The following is a 17,944-nucleotide window of genomic DNA, read 5'->3' on the forward strand; positions in this document are numbered from 1 at the left end:
ACACAATCTGGCTCTTAGGAGTGCTAGAAAGAGGTGCTTGTAAACGGAGAAGCTTTTAAACAGAAGTTGCTGTGCATTATTTCCTAACAGTCTTAAAATGTCAGTGGTTTCAATACTGCTTTAGTGTTGACTTTAAAACTGATATCAGTATGAGTTGTTGTAGAGCATTTTAAAAATATAGCATGTGCTGGAGCACCAGTGCCCCAAGTGACAGGAATAACACTGATAACATTAAGAATACTTTTTTTTTGTAGCATATACCATGTGAGCAGCAGCACTGTAACATGTGCATAAAATGGTCTGTCCCGTATTTTTAACTGAAACACTAAGGATTCTCATGTCTTGCTTTTTGCAGGTCAGTTACTATTTCCCACTGAAAACTTTATGGAGATCATTTTTTGCTGCTTTAGTAGCTGCATTTGTTTTAAGGTCCATCAATCCTTTTGGTAACAGCCGCCTAGTTCTTTTTTATGTGGAATATCACACTCCTTGGTACCTTTTTGAACTGCTTCCTTTTATTCTTCTGGGAGTATTTGGTGGACTCTGGGGAGCATTTTTCATCCGAGCAAACATCGCATGGTGTCGTCGACGCAAATCGACTAAATTTGGGAAGTATCCTGTCCTGGAAGTTATTATTGTTGCAGCAATAACAGCTGTCATAGCATTTCCTAATCCATATACCAGGCTAAACACCAGTGAGCTTATTAAAGAGCTCTTCACAGACTGTGGGCCGTTAGAATCCTCCTCCCTGTGTGACTACAGAAATGATATGAATGCAAGCAAAATAGTGGATGATATCCCTGACCGCCCAGCAGGCACTGGCGTCTATTCAGCTATATGGCAGTTGTGTTTAGCACTCATATTTAAAATAATCATGACAGTCTTCACCTTTGGTATCAAGGTAAGTGTGAATGCAATGACTGTATCATCTGCTATGATTATTTAATTATTGCCTTTCTTATTTTCCGTCTTTCAGCTCTGTTTATAGATTTTTTTTTCCTGTGTAGTTTTTTTTAGAAAGGGTTTTTTGACTGTGATTAAATAAGCAGGTCTTGCAGAAAACAGTGTGAAGTTTAATTAAGTTCAGACTAGCCCTTAGTTCCGCTGAACAGGAATGTGCTAAATTTAATAGGTGCAGTAACTGAGTGGATGGGATGGCTGTTTGTATGGGCCTGGTTCAGTCGTAAGGATGATTCTGAAATTTCCAAGAGCTGAATTCAGCTGAGTTCAAACATAACCACTCAGGTTCCCTAGTCCTGTTTTGTGAAAGAAGAAAAGACTGTACCTCTCGCACAACTTGTAGGTGTTTTTTTAAATTCACTCTCCTCATTTATCACACAAGTTTAATTACTGCAGACTGTCAAAGGGAGCTGATGATAACTTCTTTCCTGAAATTTCCATTATTGCATGTCATTACTAGAAAGCAGGCTTTCTTCATCTGACTGTAGTGAGAATTTCTTCTGCATTTCAAACCAACATAATTTTTTTTTTCCCCCCAGTCATTTTATAAATCTGTTTTGGAGCTCTCTTCAGCTTTGCTCCAGTCTGTGACTATGTTCTGACTGATGTAGAGCTGTCAAGACTTCATAATTTTCTGTCTTGTCAGACTCCCTTCATAGTTTTTCCAACTACATTATTATCAAATGTGTCTTGACACAAAATTGTTGTCAGATGTTCACTAAGAAGGATTTGTGTTCAAACTGGCTTTCACTTTTCGGTCTACATTGCTGTTCCATGTAAGTGCACACATAAGAGAGCACTGCTTTACTGAGAGAGTGGTTGAACACTGGAATAGGTTATCCAAAGAACTAGTGGAGTTTCCAGCCTTGCTCAAACCCTGACTGGATGCAATCCTGGGCAACCTGCTGTAGCTGACCCTGCTTGAGCAGAGGTAGACAATATGGATTGGTCCCATCCAACCTCAACTGTTCTGTCATTAAGTAGCTGATAGAACAATATCGTGTTTTATTTCTCATATGCTGGTATTTTAGAAGATGTTGCAGTCTGTTACTTGAAGTTGTTTTTCATATGTTGGCATATGGTAAGAGAAATCCATCATATGTATTTTAAATGCTAGTCTTCCATAGGTCAGAATTTCAGCCATTAATCCTATAAAGTGATGGCTCCAATCTCATGTGTTGGGTTTTATTCACCTACTGTATTTCACTTATACCGAGGGCTCTGCCCTTCTGAGCATTATAACATTTTTTACTGTTCATGAGCATATGTCTCTTTCTCATGGGGCTGTCACCACAGGATCACGCTTCATGTATTAGAACTCACTGGAGTACAGAATAGTAGAGCTTATGCTTAATTTGGTTTTGGTTCATTTTCTTAGAACTTCAGCATCTGTAGCTTGTGAAAGTATTTTTGTGAAGCTGTAAGAATATATGTATTACTTCACCAGTAGGGGAGGAGTCATGCTGCTGTCATTGATAGGACTGTGCTACATACATTTCTCTGAAGTTTATAACTTATGATTTCTCTGAAGCACATAACTTGTTAAAATGTTGGCTAGTATCTGGAGAAAGGGATAGTACTTTAATATTACGTTTATTTATATTTTAAGCTTTATTTCTATGACTAGAAGGAGCAAATCCAAAAAAGAAAAAAATAAGAAGACAACTATTTTATCATGTCAGTTATTACTAAAGGATCTTCTGGGCTCTCTAGGTCTGTTCCTAGACCTGTAGCTACGTGCAAACACTTCTGCCCCACTGGAACTCTTTTCCTGTGAGGTAGGCAAATCAGTTTAGGTGCTGCCTGTGGGGCATTGTGACCATTGCTGCTCCCAGTGCCGTACGCTGATCCGGCAGTCATTTGGGTTTGGTTTTATTTTCTTTCAGGCTTTTGTGTGCATACTGTACTGCTTACTAGCAGTTGACTCAGTTGACTCCTTGTGTCTGAATGCTGATGATCAGCAGTTGAGGTGGCATTACAGCTTTGCCTCAGAACCCAACTGGTATGCAGCTGCACTACAGAGAAGGAGAAAGTTGCACCCATATCCTGACTCCTTGTTTGTTTCAAAGATGATACATGTGCCACAGAACAAATCTTCTCTATATGATAACTTGAGTTAGGCTGGCGTGCATTGGAGAAGAAAGCCTGAGACAAGGTGAAACCTAACATTCTTCCTTGCTTCTCAGTGAACATTTCCCTCCACTTTGACTGCTGTTTCAGAGGCTTATGCAAATGACTGCAGCTGTGAATTCGTAATTCTGGTTAGACTCTGACCATCATCCACATACCATGGAGAGAAGAGGAGGCGCTAGATGCATAAAAAATTTACATTAATAAAGGACCAGAAGCAGTTTGGATGGAATTTCCATGTGGACACTGAGTTTGTGTGGCATATTGCTGTAGCAGACTAGGATCTGAGGCAATTTAAAAGATTTATTCAATTACTTTTATGTCTGAAATCTTGTTTTTTCATGGTACTGTTGAACTGTTCACCAAGAAGGAATTTCACTCAGGAAAAAGATTTTATTTAAACCTTTAGAAAGGGATTTAGATGCATGATTAATTCTTTCAGAAATAGTGTGGCGAGCAGTACTAAGTCATTGATTGTTGCCCTGTACTCAGCACTGGGAAGGCCATAACTCAAATACTGTGTTCAGTTTTGGGCCTCTCACTACAAGAAGGACATGGAGTTGCTGGAGCATGTCCAAAGAAGGGCAGTAAAGCTGGTGAAGGACCTAGAGAACAAGTTTTATAAGGAGAGGCTGAGAGAACTGGAGCTGTTTAGTCTGATGAAAAGGAGGCTGAGAGGAGACCTTATTGTTCTCTACAGCTACCTGACAGTAGGTTGTAGAGAGGTGAGTGCTGGTCTCTTTTCTCAAGGAGCAAGTGGTAGGTCAAGAACAAATGGCTTCAGGATGTGCCAGGGGAGGTTTAGGTTGGGTGCTAGGAGAAATTAATTCACAGAAGGGATTGTAAAGCTCTTGAACAGGCTGTTGGGAGAAGTGGTAGGTTCCCCATCCCCGGAGGTGTTTAAAATACGTGTAGATGTGGCACTTGACATGGTTTAGTGGTGAACTTGGCAGTGCTGGGTTAATGGTTGGACTCAATCTTAAAGGTTTCTTCCAACCTAAATGATGTTTGTGATTCTATAAATGCATAATTTGGGTGTTAGACAAAAATCATAGCATTGAATAGTTACTGCTACCAACACTAAAATCCTAGGCAGTTCAGGATGGGAATAAAGTGTTATTAAACTTTTCCTAAAAAAACCTACACTGCTGGCTTTCAAACACAAAATTTGCTATGTTTGTCCTTGGTTTATGTGTTAGAAATCATCTTTGCAACTCCCAGTATTTGCAATATAACAGTAATAGCAAATAGATTGTGTTCTGCACCAGCTCTTGGATTCCATGGCAAAATCTAGTTAGGAATTGCACAATACTTAAATTTTAAAACTGTGTAGTGGAAAAAAATTAAATTGTGTTCTGCTACACCAGGAGTGCAGTTTTTTAAATGAAGTTATTTTGACAAGATGGGTTTAGGTGCATTTAGATAAAGTAAAAATTCTACTCATTATTTGTATTCAGATTGTACCTCAGTCACAGTGTATTTTTCTGTAGTATTTTGATACTACTAACTGCTGTGAGGAGAAGCAGCAGGCATTTCCAGTTTAATGAGACATTGGCACTCCAGTATGCTTTTTAGAAAGATTAACTTCCTGAGGAGGAAGGAAGATACACAACAGAAGTTTCTCGGATGAACCTTCACTCCTTATGATACTGCTGATAGAAGCAAGGTTTGCAGTCATATTTTGCTAAGCCATGCTAGTGGCTGTGTGGCCTTTTCAGGTTTCAGTTAATAACAGAAAAACAGTTTAAATAAATAAAATCACAGTGGGAATTTTTTTTTTTAACATGACTGTGTTACATACTTTTTGCAATGGGAGCTGTCTCGTCTTGTTTTCTTCATGTATTTACCATTCAAAATACACTCTTGTATGGGAAACTGCAATGTAGTAAGCAAAGCCTCTTTTGAAAATCACCTGTTCAGTTGGCCACTTAACTTCTAGCAGTATTAGGAAGCAGTCTGGGAAGGCAGTCCTAGGTGCAAAGCTTGTTCAGTAAGTGAATGTTGACTCAGTGGCATGAAGTAATAAAGGGACATGGGAAATAGTAAGGAAGACTTTTCAGTACTAGTAGCACAGCTCAGGCTGGGCACATACATGGTAAGAATTGTGCACTGAGAGTCTAGTTTGTGGCCCTGTATTAGTGATAGATTTGCTCTTAAATACAGTAAAATATAAGCAAACATGCTCATAAAATAGACTCAGCTAACCAGGTTGATCAGAGCTATCAAAAGCACTGTGTGAAGTTTTGCTAACCTTACCAGGTCAATTTACACATTTTTAACCTGACAATTTAAGCATTTGCATATCTTTGGGAGGAAAAAAGACTGGAAAAAAGATGGGTGAGGTATGTTCCCATCAGCATGAGAGCAGCTGTGGTGTTGTTGCAGGTTCCATCCGGGTTGTTCATACCTAGTATGGCGATTGGAGCGATAGCAGGAAGGATTGTGGGCATTGCAGTGGAGCAGCTGGCTTACTACCATCACGACTGGTTCATTTTCAAGGAGTGGTGTGAAGTTGGAGCAGACTGTATTACACCCGGCCTTTATGCCATGGTTGGTGCTGCTGCGTGCTTAGGTAAATAAAACTGAACAAAGTAACTAAGTATCTGATGTATGTTGTCAAAATAATGATTAAAAAATGAAAGGAGATATAGGAGCGTACAGTTTTGGAACACCTTGTTACATGGACTTCTCTCTTCAGAGTAATACATTCATGACCTGAGACTGTCAGACCCGAATGATCTGAGGAATAATATGTGAAATATAAATGGATGAGAAATATCAATTTCAAGAATCAAAATTAAGAATTTAAATAGTAGTGTTGTCTTTCTCTTTCTGCTGTCAAGAAATATCATTGCTACATCAGTCAGAGAAAAATCAGTAGGCGATTTGGAGAAGTCAAATGCTTTTGAAATTATTACAAGGAGATGACTCGATCAGCTGCCACACCTACATGAATTGCAAAAAAATGTTCTTGAAATTCATAATCCAAACAAAACTTTCAGGAAAGTCTAATGATTTGAGGAGTCTAGTTTGAGGTATCGTTAACAAATCTGATTCACAAATTGTTGAAAATCAGCTTCACAGTGAGAGGCTTAAGTTGGACACCTAAACTAGGAGAGTTTTGTTGAGGTCTTGTCTTGTCCTAGCTTATAACTTCATTGTGTTAGCAATTAATCTTAAAAGCTATTAATACATATTCTGCAAAAAGTAGACCTTTTACTGGAGGAAAAAGTATATTTGAGCAATCAAACTAGTGGTACAAATTTCATTTTTTGAGAGTTTTTGTTTTTTAATAGTGCAACTTGAATCACTGCTGAATGCATTGAAAGAAAGATCATATTGTTCTATTGAGTGAAGATACAGCCTCAGAAGCCGTGGCAGAAAAAACATCTTGGATACAAACAAAAGAGAAATATAATTCCTGTCTTCCCATTGTCCAAGAAAGAGATTTCTTTTCATCAGTTCAGAATTCTCTTTACCTTGTATGATTCAGGAGCAGCATTAAATCCCTCGTCCTTTGGACAAAACAGCTGTTTTGTTGCTACCTGTATTAGTATCTCTGCATTGAAAGAAAGATCATATTGTTCTATTGAGTGAAGATACAGCATCAGGAGCCGTGGCAGAAAAAACATCTTGAATACAAACAAAAGAGAAATATAATCCCTGTCTTCCCATTGTCCAAGAAAGATTTCTTTTCATCAGTTCAGAATTCTCTTTACCTTGTATGATTCAGGAGCAGCATTAAATCCCTCGTCCTTTGGACAAAACAGCTGTTGTGTTGCTACCTGTATTAGTATCTCTGCATTGGTTCCATTCCTTTTCCAAATTCTTCTCTTACTGGGTTTCCGTGCATTTCGCAGGATTTTTAACCTAGGTGTGATGTGGAGTCATACATACTTCTGTTCTTAGTTTACATGAAGTACCTGCACGTTTTTTGAATCCCTTTATTCTCTCACTTTCTAGGAATTTTCCCTAAAGCTCTCTTTTTTACTTGTAAAAGTTTTGTGATCCTTTTTGTTTTTTTGTTGGCTTCTAGTTTTATTTCTCAGAATTATGTTTGTCAGATGACCTTTGATGGCTAAGTTACATTTGTAGTTCTCAACAGGAAGGCAGGAAATTCTAAATTCATTCTCTGCTGATACTAGAATGTTACTGGCTGCTGTTTTTCTTGCAGGTGGTGTGACAAGGATGACTGTGTCCCTGGTAGTTATTGTCTTTGAGCTAACAGGAGGCCTGGAATATATTGTGCCCCTAATGGCCGCAGTCATGACCAGTAAGTGGGTAGGAGATGCCTTTGGTAGGGAAGGCATCTATGAGGCACACATCCGACTGAATGGATATCCTTTCTTGGATGCAAAGGAAGAATTTACTCACACAACACTGGCTGCTGATGTTATGAGACCCCGAAGAAGTGATCCACCTCTAGCAGTTCTGACACAGGATAACATGACAGTCGAAGACATAGAAAACTTGATCAACGAAACCAGCTATAATGGTTTTCCTGTTATTATGTCAAAAGAATCACAGAGACTGGTGGGCTTTGCTCTAAGAAGAGATTTAACTATTGCAATAGGTAACTATCTTCCAGTATTGCATGATTATATATGTCAATTTAAATTACTTTATAGCTTAAGCCAGAATTTACTCTGTGTGTTTCTGGACTCCTTTCAGATACCTCGCACAGTCTGTCTCTTCCATGACTGCAGTGTATTGATACCTTCAGTAGCAGGCTCTGAAAGGGAGAAAATGTTTAGCTTTCTGTCCCAAAGACAAAAGTTGTCCTACTGAAGTAGGCCAAACCATCATCTAGTCTGGTGCTTTTGTGTTGAGGCTTTTGCTAGTGTCTCTTTTCCTCAAGTGACACTACACTAACAGTCTTCTTCAAAATGGAGTCATTCTCATTTTAGAACAGCAGGGTTCTGTGAGAATTACTGTCCAAGTAATTTTTACATTTAAATGTGTATCATACTTCTCTATGACAGTATGTTATTTACTTGATGTTACAACAACTAAGATTGTATCACAGAGAGAGAAGTGAAATACTAACTATTTTTGGTTTCTGTTTTTCAATTTGTGTAATGGAAAGTTTGGCCATGGGCACATGAGTACAAGAGCTCTATCAATGGCCCTCTTCCTCTGTGTGAGTATTAGAACTTGTGTTGTCCTTGTGACAATGCTTTGTGCCCTGGCAAGAAAAATTTTGTGGACTTTGAGGATACTATCATAACTGATGGACAAAAATCATTATCATGTAAGAAAATGTTAGAAAACATTCAGTGCATAATTCATTCATGGGAGTTGCATCTTAAACTATTACTTTTTTCTGTAATTCGTAAGACTACATTGACAAGTATCTCTAACAAAGGCACTTAAGACAGAGATGCAAAAGTCCCCTGAAACTTAAAAAATTTTTTTTTTTGTCAAAACCATACCATTTTACTGCAGTAAAACTCCTGCCTGTGGTCTTAATACTGTGTATACTGTGGTATTACACTCTGTGGCGTATACAAGAAGGTCCAAAACTTGGAAGTTTTTATAGATATCATACTGGTTTAAGTTTGCATTTACTGAAGAGTAAATGAGGGAATGGGAAAACATTCCTCTAATAATGCACTTCCACAGGTAGGACATCCCAGCTGCTGAGACTGTACAGAGCAAATTGTTTAGTCTTAGATTTGGCTGGCTTAAGAGAGTCATTTTTTGAAATAGTTCAGGGTACAGGGTGGGATGCCATTGTCACCAAAGTGATAAAGACATTAAAAGAAAGAGGATCTAGTTCACAAAAAGCTAAATAAATTCAATATAAACAAGAAGACATTTTCAGAGTGATCAGTTATTACTGCTTTGGTTTCAAACCAGTAATTACAGCAGTCAGAATCATGACAGAGGAGCTGTCAATTGACATTGGCTTTCCCCTTGACAGTTTCTTCTGCAGCCACCACTGTGCTTTCTGCATGTTATTTTTTAAGTCTTCCCACCTCTTTATAGTAAGTTATAGGAGTTACTTATTGGCATGAGAAAGGTGGTAGCCAAAAAATGGCTAAAGCTCTACTGTAGATGGCTTATGTGATTTCTGCACAAACACTTCTTAGGATTAAAGCAGTGGCTATGGAAAGACATCAGAACAGTACAGAGCAGAGGATCAGCATCTAGAGAACAACATCAGAGTCGAGTAGTGTTGATTGATCTGTTTGTACTAAATTATCTTACTTCAAGAATGTAAATTCTCCCTCCTCTGCCGTTTTCCCCCCTCCCCTCTTTCTTTTAAAGAAAGTGCTAGAAAGAAGCAGGAAGGGATTGTTGGCAGTTCCAGGGTCTGTTTTGCCCAGCATACCCCATCGCTTCCAGCAGAAAGCCCTCGACCTCTGAAGCTTAGAAGTATACTTGATATGAGCCCTTTCACCGTGACAGACCACACACCCATGGAAATAGTGGTGGATATTTTCCGGAAGCTGGGTCTGAGGCAGTGCCTTGTAACACACAACGGGTGAGTCCAGTGGCAGGAGTGCTGCTCATTTTGTTAGAGGCAGTTATTTTCACTTCCATGATAAGAGTATTTCAACCAGCATATATTCCAGGATCATGGTGTTTGAGCCCCTGAGTTCGGTACTGCAGCCGAGGACTCGTAACTGTGCTGTGGCACCTCTCTTAAATTCTTACTTCTCCCGTGTATTCCAAGTAAGCAGGCAGGTGATTTCAGTCATTTTAAGGTGTTCTGTTAAAAAACCAGCTCTCACTTGGTGAGTTTTGTGTATGCAACTTGCACGTGGAGAAGAGGCAGCTTGTCTTGCAGAACTTCAGCCTTGTGTGGTGCACAGTGTAAGGCCTGTATTTCCTGGGTCCTGTCAGTGCTTTGGCAAAGTGCAGTGGATCTGCTGTTGAACATCTACAAATGCCCGGGTTCATGAAAACCAAGGGAGGAAAGGATCCAGTCAGTGTCTCTACTTCTGGAGTTTACTGATGGCAATTACCACCAAACCCTTGGTTTTGGAATACTGAGTAACTTTTGTTTCTACACTTCAAAATATTTTAAGAAAGTAATTTTAAGATTTGGAATGTTTGTGAATGATACTGTAGGGAGTTGTCATATAATTACCCATTAAATATAAATATATCAGTCCTTGGCATAGAAACATGAATGTTCGTTATAGTTGCCTCTTACCTAAACTACTCCTTTTTTTACATGATCCTTTTATGTGTAGCTGTTCGTTCAACATTTTGCATCCCTGTATCTGTGCTTGACACACAACATTGCAGCTCCTACCATAGTATCTTGCTTTCCCTTTAGCATGTGTTTTAAGGCACCTGGGCAGTGAAGTATTGTCTGCTATATAAGGTGGGTACCTTATTCAGGTTCAGTGTCCACGGGGCGGAACCCAAGAAACCTGAAATATGAGTGAGACTTTGTTTTGCTGTGGGCAAAAGGACTGCTGCTTTAAGTGGCAGATATTTAAATATCACATTGGTTTCCCAAGTTTATTTTTTTCAGAGGTATTTTAAAACAAAAGTATTTTAAGTGTTGTCCAGTTGTTTTGTTTTTGTTTTTTTCAATACACCCCTGCACTGAATGTTGAGTAGATGTTTTCAGAAGCAAAAATGACTTAAAAAAACCTTTCTCTGATGGGGACAGGACATCATGATCTGACAGAAGTCAGTGCAGGCATTTTTGCTTTGTGGAGGGAGATTTGAATCGATGAAACTTCAGTGAAGAGTATTTACTACGATGATTTTTTTTTTTTCTTAGTTTTCTGTTGTGGTTGAGTGATCAAACATTGATGTTAAGATCGACTCTAAAGAAAGCTTATTGTGCAAAGCTATGGCAAACTGTGCTATAAATTTTAAAGTAACTTATGATAAAGTAGCAGCAAATAGTATGGCTTTAATAATTTATTGTTTTCAAACATTCATATTTGCTGTCCTGCCTCAGTTTACAAACTTGTGATACTCCATGAGCACACTGTCCATTACAGCAACATCAGATAGTAAATACTACTACTAGCAGTATTTAGCCATGGTATGTGGACATGAAGGACTAATCTGTATTTTGGCAAATTTCCTGCAAATTTGATACAGCCACATAAAGACACACATCAATTTACTGGTTCCAATCCAGATTGGAACAGGAACTGTGCAGAAACTTGTGCCGATGACAGACAAACTGATAAAGATTGAGCCTCACTTCTGAATTTGTACCTGAAAGTCCATTCCAGGGAGTTGCTCTTGATTTATACTGTCATGAATGAGAAATTTGTCTGCACTTGCCTGTTTCTAGGGACACCAGTTAACCCTGCTCTGTAGGGCAGCTTCAAAATTCAGTTGCTTTGACTTTACACAGTTAAGGCTCTGTTCATCTACTGTGGCTTGTTAAAACCTGAATCATTATTTGTATGTGTGAGGAGAAATAATCGCTAAGCAAAGGCAATAAAGTAGATTTTAGTTTCAGTGCTTCTAACACCTGAAGAGATGTAGATTTGGGGAGAAGGGATGAAGTGTGCTTCCCTGATGTGTACTTGATGTGAGAAATGTACTGCTCTGCGGTGTTTGAAGATCCAGTTGTGTTCACCATTTTGGGAGAGGGAAAAAGGGAAAGGGTGCCAACTGCTAAATCATTTTTCATTTAAATATCTCATAAGCTTTCATGCAACCATTCTTTTTTTATTTGTGTGTTTTGCTCTAATCTTTTTTTCATTATGATTAGAATTTTTTTTTCATTTGATTTCACACACAGTTATTAGCATAACATGATCTGTTTCAGGATTGTCTTGGGGATCATCACAAAGAAGAACATATTAGAGCATCTCGAGCAACTAAAGCAGCACGTCGAACCCTTGGTGATTAGATATATCAGATCTCATAATTAGACACATTAGACGTCAGGGAAGCATGAAACTTGTGAACTGTTCAGGGCTTCTATGACATCAGCTGAACAATGAAATAATCTTACGCTAAAAATCTGTATTAATACATGCAAAATCCTTTTGCAGAAATTAAGCTGTTTATAATATAGGTGTACTGTTAGTCACAACATTAAAGGAAAGTAAACAATAGACTTTCTGATACTTTTGTTCTTGATATCACATAGATCCATGGACTTAATCTGCTGATTTCCCCAGGTGGGACAGCAGGCAGCTAGGAATACTGTTTCCCTGCTTACTGCAAAGTACAATTTCTGTATACACCAGTTTCTTTTTCTGATCTTGACAGCTTTAAACAGCTGTTAAATAGCAAAGCAAGTATCGCGTCTTTTGAGAAGCAAAGCCAGGCATGTTTTTAATGTGCCACACCATTACATCTTCCCTGTAACACCCCTTTACCAACTTGGTTTTTTTTAAAAGTATCTTATTTTCAGTAAAGTCCTGTGATTTTATGTGAAGTCCTGTGATTCTGCTGCTGTGACCTACAGCAGTTACTGTACTCCTTTACAAAACGCTCAGTGATACCCTCGGCCACTACACGGCTTGCTGCTTGTGTTGACTGTTGACTTCAGAACCTAGATCTTGTTTTAACCATGATGTTGTGAACTAACCTTAGAGAGACAGTAGACTTTGTCTTAATTTGGACATAGGTTGCTAGTTACATCTCTCCTAAACGTACCCACCAGGTTTAGCTGCTTATGTGCAAACCATGCTAATTATGTTCTCATTTTATGCTAATATTTCACAAGTATTTCATGCGTCCTTCAATAAGACAAACCAAAATGTACTAACCAGAATAACAAGGGCAGCAGCTCATCCATTCTGCTCTTTGCTTCTCCTGTGATATTATCCTTTTAGACAGTCTCACCCTTTTTGGTATTTTGCTATTATAATCTCAAAAGCCATGAAGACCTTGCCATAAGAGCACAGCATCTAAATTGGAAAATGAAAATATTCTTTTATTATTAACCGTTTATTTTCTAAAGCTGTGAATTCCAAAACCTAGTTAACTGTTGTTTATTTTACAAAAAGTTCTATGTGTGCTCCTATGAATACGTTCAGCCTGACCCAGTGTGTCAGACTGGAAGGATCCTTAGGATTTAAAAATGGAGGGGAATTCGGTCTGCTCTTAGGATTTTGGGCCATCAGGTGGTATCTCACTCCTGATGGCTAGGTCAGAACATGCCTCCCTTACGAAATGGATCAATATCACTTCGTTTCTATACCTCTTTTTTCTTTGTCCCTCTCTGTTACTTTTTTGTTGGCATACTCTAATAAAAATTTAATTTTTGTAGAAACAAATAGTTAAATAAAAATTGTCAGGGGCTCTACTTGTATTACTTGCATTTCATTAAAATGGACTACAGCCGTCAGAGACCATCTGATACGGTGTCTCAGTAACGTTGTCTTTTAACAAACCAGTGGTTCCTCCATATTTTGACGAATAAAATGTTTTTGTTGAAGTAAGAAAAATCAGGCTGTTTACTTTGGCTCTATTCCTGTCAACAAAAAGGACTTGGCTGCAGATCTGTTCTGCCTTATTATTTTCCTGCTTGGATTAATATCGATCTTCCATTTATCCTTTCCAGGCGCCTCCTTGGCATTATAACAAAAAAAGATATCCTCCGTCATATGGCCCAGACGGCAAACCAAGACCCCGCCTCCATCATGTTCAACTGAAACCCATAGCTGAGGAGAGAGAGGAGACGGAAGAGGAGGTTCATTTGTTGAATAGCACAACACTTTAGTCTGGGGGATGCTTCTAAAATCAGAGATGAGAGCCAGGTTTTTGCGTAACGGTGCTGCTGGAAATGAGGAGTTGGTCTGGGGAAAAAATCTGTCGAGGACGAAGGCTGACGGGAGCACGGGAAGGGAGAGCTGCTGTCCTGCACTGGATGCACCCCGAGGCGTCAGGTCTGTCATGATAGTGCAGTGGATGAGCTGTGCGAGGGGGCGGATCCTCCAGCCCCAGCCTGGTGCTTCGTCACTGAAGAGATGCATTATAGTCCCTGCTTCTGGAGGGATCTTCCTGAATTGAGCCATCCTACGGAGACTGAAAGGTCTTGCCCTTTTTACCATTGAACACTGTTGTGTTAACTCATGAAACCTATTAATTGGTACACGTCACCTTTCTACATTCCCAAAGAGCTTTTTCTCTCTCTCCTGAGCTGCAACAAAGCCTCTTTAAAATTGGTGTGCCCTTTTTGAAGCAGTTGTTTCTCATATTGAGATGTACTGTGAGTTACTGAGGTTCAATCCCAAGAATGGAGGTTTTTCTCGTGCCATGAAACCCCTAAGTTGGTCCATGGAGAAGTGCTAGGGGCAGCACAGATCTGCTGCAGCAAAACCAGGCCGAGCAGGTCACGCCTTGTAACAACCACCTGAGACTTCTTTCAACCCGTGTGCTGTTGTGATAGGAGGAATACTGAAACCAGATTAAACTAGCATTTCAAAGAAAAATTCTGGGTTTGCTGCAGAGATTATCAGTAACGTGACCTGGTCTTATGCAATTTTTGTATTATTGGAAACACTATGTTCTATCACAATGTTGTGCAGTACAGGGCAAAATACTCCTATTCTAGTAGTTAAGAGCTGGGACAATTCTGTATACATGTATCTGGTAAAAATTGCATGCTACAACACTGGAGATCTTTCTTCCCCCTCTGCAAAATTTGAAAATGGTAATTTTTATTTTTTCTTCTCCACAAAAGACGTTCCACTGCTGACATGGTAGGAAGAAATGTAACTCATAACTTGCACTAAATGTATATTATTTTTCTTGACATTTTACCATTCTTTATTTATATTTGTATGGATTTAAAAAGTCTGTTAAATATGAATCAGTTGATATCTCACATAACTAATTAACTTTTTAATGTGATTTTATAGAATAATTCATAATCCTCTGCATGTGATGGAGGATTAGCAAACGTTTACAACTAGATGAAGGGTTTAAATAAAGTGGCTTCTTTATGATCCAATAGTATATAAGGTCATTTTCAAATATAACTTTCACTGCCGTTACTGTAAGATTTCCTTTTTCCTTTACTAGCAGATAACTGGAGCAGTAATGTTAAAATTTTATTTTAAAGTACTGCAAGGTTTTAAAAATAATAGGACGAAAGCAACTGTAACTATTAGATTGCTTTTGACTGTTTTTTTTCCCAGGTAGATAGGGGTGTAAATGATAGGTAGCCACAGAAGATAAGCAGCAGGGCAGAACCAAATCCAGTACTTGAAGCTTTGGCAGGACTTAGAGCTCAGCAGCAACACCCACACAAGAAGGTGAACTGACAGATCCCCAACTTAATTACCTACTTCTTTCCAGTCACTACATTAATTTGTTTCATATTCACTGTATCAAGCCACCACAGACACATGCAGAGGTAAAAAGGCAATATGCTGTAAAGCTAAAGCAGATAGGGAAAAAAATTAAGAAATCTGACAGACAAATCACACTGTATAATATGGAATAATATGACAATTTTATAATAACAATATAGCCCTCCTTTGAACAATAAATGCCCACAAGACTGCAAAAATATAAACTGTAAAAGTCTAAAATGATAATTTTAGGTATCTGTAAGGCATTCATCACTGTTACCTCTAATGTTTTTATTTGCAAAATACTTGGTGTGGTTTTATGTCAAGTACAATACGCTGAACCGAAATTTTGGTACTTTCAGCAAGCTCCGAAATAATGCCTGTGCTTAAGTGCTCTGCTGAATAGTTAGCAGTTCTTCTCAGTATAAAACTGCCATCTGCATCTCATCTCCTCATCTCTTGCAGCAGCTACAACCAGCAAAAAGTGACACGTGCCAGTGGGCTTGTGGTGATCAGCCCCTGTATCAAAAACGGGTTTGAAACTGGAACAGGGAGTTGGGCTGTGTTAAAGCCGGGGCCTGGCAGCGACATGCTGTATTCTTCCACCTAAGTCAGGGCTAGTGGTTCAAAATACACTCTTGTTACGTGGCACAGGGCAGAAGCAGCTTCACAAAGAGCAGGATTTGGCCCATTTATAGAATGCAGCTCTGGAAGTCATCTGCAATGCCAATTTGTTATCTTTTTTTTTTGCCATGGAAGAATATAAGAGCATTACATGTTTGAAACCCCTGTCATGTCTGTTCTCATAAAACACAGCTGCCTCTCCTGGATTAACTCGCTCCCAATCCTACAGACTGTGGTGTCTGAATTAAAATGCAGTTCACACACCTGCTGTTTCACAGCTCCAGTACGGAGTCTGAGTGCTGCAGACAAATCTGTTTGCTCATCTGACCTGCTCAGCTTCCCCTGTAGACATTTGAAATGTCTTCTGGTAAACACAGGTGGGAGGTTACCATGACCAGGTGTCTGCGTGCGTGTGCCGTGCAACAGAAACCTTCTAACGTAAACTTCCGACGCCTTACCAAGTGACTAATTGGAAAAAACAAGGTGGTGGATGGGAAGGGGAAAGTGTCAGCATTTTTCCTTTTTAAACCATTCAGTTTCCGGTTCATGAAGAATGCATTCTTTGTTAATCTGTGATGTGGCCTAGAGCTGTATTTAATATTGATCTTAATGTTTTTATTTATAATAGTGTGGTAGAGCTGCATATCATTACAGTAAAAAAATTCTGATTACTGTGATGATTTAATCAAGCATTAAAAACTTCTGTATGACCATTTATTGTTCTGTGATGTTTTCTTGTTTTCACAAACTACCTGTGTTGATTTTTGTACTTACTTTCCTTGAGAGAAAATTAACAGCTGGGAATTTTACATTCAAAACCAGTAAGCAGATAAGAAAGAAAAGAATGAGTTTTAGGAGGTGCAGATACTTGCCTCATCTTTGGCTACAGATCAGTAGCCAGATCAAACAGATCAATACTGGGTATATTTTTTCCAAAATAGACATTTAAAAGAATTATTTTAATTATAGAAAAGTTGGCTTCCTGTTAAAAGAGTTAAAAGTGGATGATGGTTTTACTGCCTAGACGCCAGGATCACGTAGTTTCTACATAGTAGTTTTAGTACCTCTAGTTCTAAAAACAATGGTTAGACATGTGTTGGTGACATATCATTGGTGATGTCCAGCATCACTAATTTCAGTTGGTGTAATAGTTTTCCTTCTGAATTCATTGTTAATCCATACTAAGGTCCCCATTTCTGCAGACTTGAGCTCATATTTAAATAACAACATGAAATGCAAATACTGTTTTGTTACTTGTGTGATTTACAGGGCATCGATATGAAGGTCTCTTCTTGAAACCTAAAAAGGAGGAAGGAGACCAAATTTTTAAGCAAGTACCTCTTGTTCATGTGTAAACCATAAAATTCTGAGTCCATTAAAAAGTCTGTGTGCTTATGTTTGAATAAAGAGAATATGTATGTGCTGAGTGAAAGGGGTGGTGTTATGGAACTTACAAAAGTAGGTAGGGCCTGTGATTCTGAGAACTGAAATGATCTTCCTTTAAAAACTCAAGAGACACCGTTGAAGCAGTTGAAGTTACACTGTGGATTATTGATTAGTTAATGCTGGAAGGGATCTTTCTGAGTATAATTTTCACTATGAAACAGGGACAAGTGTGAGACCTGAGCATGTTGCTAGTAGTTTATAAGCTTGCCTGACAGGACTGTTGTGAGTAGGAATGATGCAAACTGCTCTGCTGGCGGTGCTGCCAAGTGAGAGAAAATGTTGTTTGCTGTTGGTCTGGGGACTTCTTTCAAGCAGTTGCCTGAGAATATAAAGCTCTTGGTGTAATGAACAGAAAACAGCAGCGGACCAATGCACATGAAAACAACTGGTTTGCATCTCGTACAAAGTCACTTGTTATTTTCACACAGACTTGAGGAGCTGCACAGGACGCTCCCCCAGGCCCCAGCGCCGGCTCCCACCCCACACGCGCACGGCAGGACCCGTGCCTGCTCCCCCCCTGCAGCCCCAGCCAGGCATACGGCGGG

General features: G+C 39.0%; 2 protein-coding genes across 3 annotated transcripts in view; one reads left to right on the forward strand and one right to left on the reverse strand.

Moving 5' to 3' along the window:
• CLCN3 (chloride channel, voltage-sensitive 3) overlaps positions 1-14,361 on the forward strand; it is a 26,760-nt gene extending 12,399 nt beyond the window's left edge. Inside the window, exons 7-12 of one of the 2 annotated variants that reach the window (XM_008941502.1) lie at positions 356-901; positions 5,476-5,662; positions 7,265-7,663; positions 9,361-9,577; positions 11,846-11,921; positions 13,595-14,361. In XM_008941502.1, the coding sequence (XP_008939750.1) occupies positions 356-901; positions 5,476-5,662; positions 7,265-7,663; positions 9,361-9,577; positions 11,846-11,921; positions 13,595-13,753 (1,584 nt within the window). In that variant the 3' untranslated portion in view covers positions 13,754-14,361. The remainder of the gene's footprint in view (positions 1-355; positions 902-5,475; positions 5,663-7,264; positions 7,664-9,360; positions 9,578-11,845; positions 11,922-13,594) is intronic. The other variant, XM_008941575.1, reaches the window with a different exon arrangement.
• A 2,842-nt stretch (positions 14,362-17,203) lies between these two features.
• The window catches only part of LOC103774258 (chromosome unknown open reading frame, human C4orf27), a gene marked incomplete at its 5' end in the record, with an annotated part of 8,053 nt that continues 7,312 nt past the window's right edge, over positions 17,204-17,944 (reverse strand). The window contains one exon of the mRNA XM_008941686.1: positions 17,204-17,252. Within this exon, the coding sequence (XP_008939934.1) occupies positions 17,204-17,252 (49 nt within the window). The remainder of the gene's footprint in view (positions 17,253-17,944) is intronic.

The sequence above is a fragment of the Merops nubicus genome, unplaced genomic scaffold (assembly GCF_000691845.1).
Source record: "Merops nubicus isolate BGI_N331 unplaced genomic scaffold, ASM69184v1 scaffold8590, whole genome shotgun sequence".
NCBI classification, from domain to species: domain Eukaryota; kingdom Metazoa; phylum Chordata; class Aves; order Coraciiformes; family Meropidae; genus Merops; species Merops nubicus.